The sequence below is a fragment of the Prosopis cineraria genome, unplaced genomic scaffold (genome assembly GCF_029017545.1).
Source record: "Prosopis cineraria cultivar Desert tree isolate PC_DT_omini unplaced genomic scaffold, ASM2901754v1 PC9, whole genome shotgun sequence".
In the NCBI taxonomy this organism is placed as follows: Eukaryota; Viridiplantae; Streptophyta; class Magnoliopsida; order Fabales; family Fabaceae; genus Prosopis; species Prosopis cineraria.
The window spans coordinates 32,229,108-32,238,877 of record NW_026555340.1 but is presented as its reverse complement, the minus strand read 5'-3'; the positions used below and the strand labels follow the sequence as shown (position 1 = coordinate 32,238,877).

General features: G+C 32.9%; 2 protein-coding genes across 2 annotated transcripts; one reads left to right on the top strand and one right to left on the bottom strand.

The window, feature by feature from the left end:
• LOC129320440 (uncharacterized serine-rich protein C215.13-like) lies at positions 1-1,840 on the top strand. Its single transcript, XM_054965899.1, has one exon. The coding sequence runs from the start codon at positions 161-163 to the stop codon at positions 1,457-1,459; it is 1,299 nt and encodes a 432-aa protein (XP_054821874.1). The 5' UTR covers positions 1-160; the 3' UTR covers positions 1,460-1,840.
• A 5,790-nt stretch (positions 1,841-7,630) lies between these two features.
• Positions 7,631-8,174, bottom strand: LOC129320924 (late embryogenesis abundant protein Lea5). The gene has a single exon (XM_054966608.1). It carries the CDS (start codon positions 8,083-8,085, stop codon positions 7,765-7,767), a length of 321 nt encoding a protein of 106 aa, XP_054822583.1. The 5' UTR covers positions 8,086-8,174; the 3' UTR covers positions 7,631-7,764.
• Between the last annotated feature and the right edge of the window lie 1,596 nt (positions 8,175-9,770).

The window sequence follows — 9,770 nt, the reverse complement described above, 5'->3', positions numbered from 1 at the left end:
TTTTAATTCACTTCCCTCCCTCGCCTCTCTCCTCCACGTGCTCTGCCTCTCACTTCCTCTAATTCCAACGCCATTTCACTCCTTCCCTCCCTATCTCTCTTCTCTGCACCTGTGGCCCGTGCTTGTGGGGGTGGGACTGTGGAAACAAACACCTGCAAGAATGATCCCCGTGGAAGGAATCAAAGGTGGTGGAGCGAGAGTTGGCGCTGGCGAGGACGACATGGGCGATGGAATGCAATGCAGCGACCATCCTTACAAAAACAACCCCGGCGGGATCTGTGCCTTTTGCCTTCAGGAGAAGCTCGGCAGGCTTGTTTCCTCCTCCTTCCCTCTCGCCATTCGTCCCTCTTCCTCCTCCTCCTCTTCCCCTTCTTTCAGATCCGATATGGCTCCTTCTGCCTCAGCCACTTCCGCTGCCCCTTCCTCTTCTTCCCTCTCCTTCTCTGCTCGTCCGGCGTCGGCTCTCAAGAGTGGGGCAAAGGATTCTCGGTACCACCAGTATTACATCCGACGGGCCCGCCTTCCTTTTCATCTGGCCAAGAAAAAGAACAAAGCCTCCTCTAACAACTCCTCCTCCTTCTCATCGGCCGCGCCTTCTTCTGCCTCTGACATCATATTCAAGCGAAGCAAGTCCTCCGCTGCGCCCGGGACGGGGAGATTCTTGAACGATGCTGGGGACGGTGATATAGCCATCGAAAGCTTCAGGCCCAGAAAAAGAAATGGGTTTTGGTCCTTTCTTTATCTTCCGTCTAAATCCTCTGCCTCCGCAAAAAAGTTGGATACCAAGAGCTTCGGGGACAATCGTAACAGCCCACGCGTTTCAACAATCACACGGGCAATTGCGGGGTTGAGTTCTGTGAAGCAGAAGGACAAGTTCTTGTGTGCCGATTTAGGAAGAAAGACCGACGTTGGGGGGGAAGAGGATGACAGTCCCAATAGCCAGCCCACAGCCTCTGTTACGTCCTTGGAGCGCAAGGTCTCGAGATCCAGATCTGTTGGGTGTGGCAGCAGAAGCTTCTCCGGTGACTTCTTCGAGAGAATCTCTACCGGATTTGGAGATTGCACTCTCCGGAGGGTGGAATCCCAACGCGAAGGTAAGTCGAAGGCTGTGACGGCCACCGCCGTCATGAACCACCACCACCACCAATGCATGAAGGAAAGAGTGAAATGTGCTGGCATATTCAGTGGGCTCATGATGACTTCGTCCTCTTCATCGTCGTCGTCTTCCTCGTACTGGGTTTCATCCTCTGCGGATAATCATGTGAACGGCAAATCCGCGGCTGTGGCCATCTCCCACGGGCGGACAAGGAGTTGGGGTTGGGCATTTGCGAGTCCCATGAGAGCTTTCAGTACCAAAAACAAGAGGGATATCATCAGAGATGCTTCTGATCATAAGAACGCCGCGACGCCAAAACCAAATTTGTCCGATATTTCTTCATTGCTTTCCGTCGGAGGTTGAAACGCAGGGGAGATCATACGCGAAAAGGAAACAACACAATACACGAAATGGAGCGGTCTAATTTAAACAATACAAATTCCTCTGTTTATTACTCCGTTGTTTATCTTGTCCGTGACTTTCTTTGAAATGTAATACTTGGTAGAGGGTCGCATCTTATCGTTAATATTCAGGTTATGGAAGCTGTGTATGGCGCTGTGCGGAGGGTTTAGATTTAGAGAAAGGAAAACAGAAGTAAAGAAAACTCGCATTACAATTCGTTGGTGTCATGTGTCGTAGTTCTGCTTTCCTGTGACTCTGGTTGTATTATCATTATCTGGGGTGTTGTGTTGTGAAATTCATCAGTGTTGAGTGAAAGTTGAATGCGAGTACAGTTAGAGATCACATGCAGACACATGCTTGTTTGGGTGAAGGCGTGAAAGAAGAGAAGATGCAGAGATTCAAAATGGGAACGTTGTTGAAGGTGGGGATGGTGTAACGTTTTAAAAACCGAAATAACTTGCGATCGATGTGGGGGTGCCGGGATGCTGCGTTTGTTTTCAAAAACAATAGGATTGGATGGTCTCGTGGTCAAAGAGAACATGGTTGGAGCTGTGGTGGTCCCCTGGATCGCATTCAATGATAAGATCTTGCAGCGTATTGCATTTATATTAAAACCTTATAGGATCCACCTAACTGCAGTCCTCCTCATTTTTTATGACACTTCTTCGTTTGACTAATCCATCTGCTCGGCTTTGTATGGAACGCTAGCTGTTTATTGTCGTTTTGTGAAGAGCATGCAGCCAAGTTATACGCTGTAATTTCTGTTATATATATATATATATATATATAAAGTTATACGCTGTCATATGAATTTTTACACTTAAATGCAGAAGATAAATGATCTCTTTCCTTCGCCCCCCAACATTTGACGCTTATGGTTTCATAAAATCCCTTTTTTTTTTTGTATTCGGAGAAAATCTTTTTTAACATGTCAGTGATTTGTTTTCATTTTTCAAGTAAAAGCTAGGGTGGATCTACTGACAAAGAATTGTTTACTGATTTGCGAGAAAAATCTGTTTTGTTGCACGAGAGAGAATGGAGGAATTAATGATAATTTTAGTAGTGTTCTGTTCTGCATTTTGAAGTCACCAACTTCTTTTATTTCAAATTATTTGCCATGCAAGGCTTGTCGTTCTGGAATATTTGGTTGTCATTTTTCTAATTTTAATGAAATATTGCTTGTGGTTTTTTGTGTCTTATTTTGACATTCATCCATGTCATTCCATTTGATGAAGAAAGACAACATTCAGTGCTGGTATAGAATCCTCTGCGTAAAAGAAAAAATCAGCAAAGAATGATTACATTTTAATATAATTTAGGTCATTCAGTTATTTTGAGGCCGTGGGGAGGTATAATTAACAGAAATTGTATCGTTTTCTATTTCATGGAAGTGATGAATAATATATTTGTTATGGAAACAAAAGAAAAATGAGGGAGGAGGGGTAAGGAAAGCTCTTTTTTTTTTGCCCCTTCCATTTCTGCAATTTTCATCATTCAAATTACTTTATTATATAATTTTTTTTAATGATAAAATTAATAACTGGGGGATTAGGGAAATGGAGAGAAATAGAGGGAAGAAGAAGAAAAGATCTCCTGCCACGAGGAAAGCCGCACCTGAAGACAGGGATAGTCGGGATGATAATGAATGACTGCACCTCTTCAACAGTTCCCATGGGCAATGTCACGAAGATCGATTTACATTTTAATTCCCACAGCTCTCGCTTTTTCTTTTCTATTTTTTTTTTTTGCAAATATGAAATAATCCAACACTTACGAAATTATTTGATTAATAAAAATAAAAATAGCTATACTCATAAATTATCAACAAAAAAATATGCTCAATAGTAAATATTTTCTCAGTCCCAAATTATAACAAACTTCTATACAAAATTTACATATCTATAAACTTTATTAAATATATTTAACAAATTTTTTAAAAAAATATAAAATTTTAAAAATACTCTTAATTTAATATATTGAGAAGAGAGATGAATAAAAATTAAATATAAAAAAATATAATACTAAAATAAACTAATTTACTGAATCTTAATATTTTTAAAATGTCTTATATTTTAGGATGTTAAAATTTTTTTAAAAATATCTTGTAATTTAAAAAAAATACTTAATAATATGTATTTCTTTTTGGCATGAATATTGCGTCTCGATGTGCAAAGATACGGGTGAAAACAAGGGTGGGCAATAAGCTTGTTATTTTAAGTAGATATGACAATGCCTGGAGCCCTTACAAAGATTTGGTGTGTAGCTACAATTTTGTTTTGATCAATCGACCGGGCATTTTATAAAAAAAAATAATAAAATTTTTTGTACAAATAACCCATATTATAAGATTAAGTAAAATAAATAATTTATCCTTTCTTAAACTTCAAACATGACTTTTTTATATTTAGATTATAATTAATTTACAAAACTATCCTTTTTAATATATACTTTTTCAAATATTAGGAGATTTAAAATGCAAAAAATCTCTAAAACTATAGAGATGAACATGAGATAGCGGGCAGTGTGAGTGAACTACAATCACGACAGAGAGAGAAAAATGCAAAGTGAGATACATCAATGGTACTAAATGAAATGGAGCACGCTAGTAAGAAAACAGAGTTACATATTCATGATTTTTTATTTTATTAATTTAGGTATTTAATTCTCTATAATAAATTAAGAATTCAAATTTTTTTATGAAATATATTTGATCTATTTTGAATAAATAATTATGTATTTTTTATCTTTTTAATTTGCGACACTACATCATTAATATATGACTATATATCAATTATAAATAAATTTATATCTAATTATCTAATTATGTTTATCTACGATAGTATATCAATGGTATATTATATCATCGATATATAAGTCATATCAATAAAAACTTATCAATTTGTTTATCATTGGTATACAACCATATATCAATGATGCAGTATTGCAAATCAACAATAAAGTTTCTCCTTCAATATCTAATGTCCTTTTCATAATATTTGGGAAAAACAGAGAGGGAAAGAGAGGAAAAATTCTGTGATAAAGATGGTGATTCAATTAAATCAAAGCAAAAATTCTTATAAATAAAAGCACCATACGAGATATAAATATGATGATCTAAGAAAATTATATCAAAAAATTTGATAAAAAAATATTTAGAGATGATAAATTAAAGAGAGAGCATGCATAATACTATTTTTGATGATAAAAATGAAATATTCAGTCAGTTAAAGATTAGTTAAATCATATATATTATATTTTAATAATAAATTTATTTTGAGAATAGAAAAAAAATACACATCTAATTAATTTTATAAATGAGCCATATTCTAAAATATTTAAAAACTTCTTTCATAATTTATAAAAGTTGTATTTTTTAAGGTCATTAAATTAATTTTCTTTAATAATAATAATAATAAGAGAAACGGGGGCACATGCGCCTCTACCGCAAGCACATATATCGGATTTGGGCCTCGTCAACTTTTTAAATTATTGTCTTCAATTATTTTGTCCATTTCAGCTGCTCCCGGTTTTTCGCTTAGCAGACGATCTATGAGGAACCCGTACCTCAGTCTATTGCGCAGCCCATCTACTAAATATATCAAAGCCAGATTCAGGCTAATGTGTGATATTCTCCAATTATTTATACTAAATTTAATTTTATTTTTATACTTATTTTTTAAAAATATTAGGCATCTTATATTTTTAAGTGAAATAATTTTATCTTTAAAGTCTTTCGAGAAATAAAAAATTATTTCTTTTAATCAATTGTTAACTTTGCCGTTTTCTATTAATATAAGATGTGATTGGGATCCATGCAGTGATATATAGTATTGTAACCATAATTTTTAGTGTTAATTTGTTCTTGATTTTTTTTAAAGAGGTTAAGCATCCAAAAGTATTTTTCTAGAAGTGTTATGCACCCTGAAATCTTATTGAAATAAAATTTAATAAATATTGTTAAAATATTAAGTATTTTAATATTTAATAATTTAAATATTATTATTTAAAACATTGCACCACCCAATTAAATAATTTAATATTTTTGATATTTTGAAATTTTGAATTAAAAATGAAGGGAACGAATCTCTAAATTAATGAAGAAATTTTTTTCTTATATTTTCATTTTTTTCTTATTAAGTAACTCTTTTATAGCACATTAATGAAATAAGGGATATATTTCAAATAAATATCTTTGTTGGCATATTGTTGGTCTTGGTTTATCATTTTTTTTTATTTTACTCTTAACACTGCAACATACAGATTGCTAATTGATAAAAAAATTATAAAAAAATGACCTAAAAATTTAATAAACGTAATTGATATTAAAAATATAAGTTCTGACATGTATAAAAAATTTAACAATTTAGACGTCATTTCAGATGGAAGATCAAAGATTGATATATTAAAAATAAAAATTTCCCTATAAATTTATAAAATGTTAGTTTGAATTGTTAATGTTCAAAAAGTAATTTATAAATTTTCAATGAATATTTATAAATAATAATATTTAAATTATTAAATCTAAAAATATTTAATATTTTAACAATATTTATTAAATTTTATTTTAATAAGACTTCAATGTATTCAATGCTTATAGAAAATTTTTTTAGAGATAAATTAGAATCAAAAGGCATGTTAGAGTCTTATTTATCATTGTGTGTGGCTCCATGCACATGCCACATTAGTATAAAATGGCAAAGTTAATGGTCTTTGAACAAAAGGGCTTTTTGGAAACTTAAAAAATACTTCAAGGCAAAAATTGCCTTTTTTAAGAGTATATAGTGCCCTATACTCCTAAAAAATAAGAATATGAATAAAATTAAACTTAACTCTTATTTATAAGAAAAGATAAGAATTTTTTTGTTTATAAGCACTTTTAATTATAAATTTTTCTTCTTTAACTCCATTTAAAGTTAATAATAAAAATTGTATTATTAAAATATATATATTTAATATAGATTAAGTTATGAAGTATAAAATTGTCAGATAAAGTAAATAAGTTTTAATTTTTTTTTACTTTTATTAAGCACATTAGAAGTAATTTACAAATAAAATATCAGTATTTATCATCACGTAAATTTAAAAATTAAATTAATAAAAAGATTCATATATTTTTAGGCCAACGGGCTTTGTCTCCTTACTTTTAGGCTGTCTAAGGCTATTTGATTGGCCGATGAATCCACAAATTTCCCCCGTTTTCTTTTATTTTGATACAATAAAGTCTGGGTAAATTGAGTATCACCAAAATTAAAAGTACGCTTCCAACCTCAAAAAATATAAATTATTTATCAATAAAATTTTTTTATTAATAGCGACCTAACTTATACGTTATGGATCAAATTTCTTATAAGGTCTTTTATAACCGGCCCAATTCAAGAAGTTGTAATAACTAGATGGGGGTCATTAAATTAAAATAATTAATGTATATCCGTAATTATATGAATGAGCAACAAAAAGATATTATTTAAAGGGCAGGAATGTTATAAATTCTCCACCCTAAGGAAGAAAATGATCGACTCCGTATTTCTGTTTCTTTCTTTTTTTTTTTCCTTTTTAAGTTGGTCTGCATGCTGTACTCGTTTTATAGTTAATAATATTTGCCTTTGACCGGAAAACAAGAAAAAGAAAAAAATGATCCACCAAAGAGTTGTTTAAATATTTTTAACCTAAAAAATCTTTATCATATCCACAGTTATATCTTATGAAAACTTGTCAATTTTCATAATGAATGCTCGGAGTTTGATGTTGAATGTTTGTCAAGTGAATTATACACAGGGTTTAAAAATACCTACAAAAAGGACGGAGGGAATATTAAATTCCAATTTTTCTAATATGTCCAGAAATTGACACCCCACAGGGCACATCGATAGAATTTGCATCTAAATTATAGGCACACCGATACGCACTCTATCTGGTCCGGTTATTGTGGGTCACAATGAACCAGACAGATACGCATCCTTTGTGAATATAATTCTGTATTTGCTTGTTTAGAGAGCAGGAGTTATCATCGCGTTGTGAAGTTGTCAGCTAATACAGGAACGACATGTTGTCATGGAACGTAGACAAGCACGGAAATTAAATTTGAATCCAACCAGAACCAAAACACAGATAAAAGAATAAAATCTGCAAGCATTGAGGTGCAAACATTAGAACTCTTATACCGAAAAGTTGTTATATCGGTCATGTGTAACCTAAAAACAGTAACAGCGATGCAAACAAAGAAACAAGCATCATATAACATTGAAAGGATCGATCATTCCAAGGAGTTAAGCGGAGTTGGGGGATGATCTCATTTTGTGGTTCAAGAGCATGAGCCGGAGCTCGGCCGGGTCGATTTCAGGGGAGTAATTGATGGGCCTGTAATAACCAGTGACGGGATCCGGAATCCAAGCAGAGGATGCTTCCGATGAATTCTGTTCGGTCGCCGTCGCCGACGGGTCCTCGAGCTTGCCCAACCTGCCGCCGCCGCTCAGAGGGGCATGGGATGCCGATAAAGAAACCGCATAGCCTCGCCGGTGAAGAGCGGGGCAAAGAGCGTCGGAGACAAGGGACACCAGACGTGCCGAGTGAGAGAGAGAGCGAGCCATTGTGGTGGCAATAGCGGCAGCGTTACAACAGTCGCCACCGGCGTTCTCGCAGGTCTCGCTCCCTCTCTGTACGGGTAGGGTTTACATGTTCATTCCGTCTTTTATAGACAGCGTGAGGCGGCGGACGCGTTCCCACTATTTATTTCTTCATAACAAAGGGCCCAGTTACCTTGGTAGCCTCTTGTACCGAGTTATTAAATTAAAACAAGGCTTTAGAGGAATAATTTAAGGTAAAAATAATTATTGGAGCGAGGCTTGTCAATTAGTATCATTCAGATAATCAAGCCAGGCTACATCATGAATATTAAATTAATTCCTCAGCTAACGTTGATCCCCTGTCAAGAAGGTCCGTGTACAAGCTGGAAAACCGTGGCAATTAATTCTAAAGTTTTTAAATTTGTCATTATAAAATTTATAATAAGCTATTACGAATTATAAATCATGCGATTTATTCTCTGATTTTGTAGACATATCACAGAACATGACTAGTTTAGATATTAAAAGTTTCAAATACAGCATTTTCCTGTAAAAAATGTAAACACGGATCATATGATTACATGGCATGATAATTATATAAGTTTAATTTTAATCGATGTATGGAATATCAAATATATGAAAATTCAAAATTGCATTGTTTATGGACTGTAAATAGTTGAATGTAGCTCAGAATCTAGATACGTATATTCCGGCAAATAGAGACTGCGGACAACATATTGGAGATTGTATGGTGGCTTATCACCTTAAAATTAGAGATTGTCTTGGCGCTGTGATTTCACATCTCAATGTTTCTCCAACAGTGCTCGAGAACGAGAATAGCACCTAACAGAAAGTAAAAGCAGAGGAGGGAGCCAGGACTCTTAATCGAGAGTGCAGAATAATTTAATAAAAAATTAATATTTTTTAAAAATAATAATAATTATATTAGGATTAAAATTATAATAATATAAATAAATTCATCACCATTTTTTATTTTAAAAAATTATATTGAACAGGTTGATATAATTTTTTATTATAAATATGTTCTTCAAATTTTATTTGTATTATTAAAATATTATATGTTTATTAAGATTTTAAACTTAAATATTTTTTATTTAATTTTTTAAAAAATAAAACATTAAAAATAAGGAGTATAAAGTTATAAATTTTACATGTTTCACTTATATACGTTGGAGGACGGCATTTTGGGGCGTGTTGGGATTTGAAGGGCCATTGGAATATTGCAGATGGAGCACGTGATTTAGGGCACAACACAGGCGGCAAAGGCTGCTAAATACTTGTCCTTGCCATATTTCCCGAGCCCCGTCGCACATGTAATCGCTCGCTCCCAGCCACTCTTAAAAAGGAAGCCATGCTTCTTAAGTCTTAACGTAAACCATCTTTCATTGCTTTGTCCACTGTTCATTTCATCTTAAATTATAAAATATTTTTTAATAAAATTTTATATATTAATAAATTTTATTAAATACATTTAACAACTTTATCTTTCTCAAATAAAAATATAAATTTTTAAAAATATTAATCATTTAATATATTAAAAAAGAAATAAAAATTAATTTTAAAAAGAAAAAAAATAATATGAAAATTGATACATTTAATAAAACTTTAATCCATTCAAAATTTTTTATATCTTGAAATGAAATTTTTTTTAAAAGTGCTCTATAATTTAAAATAAAAAAATATTTAAT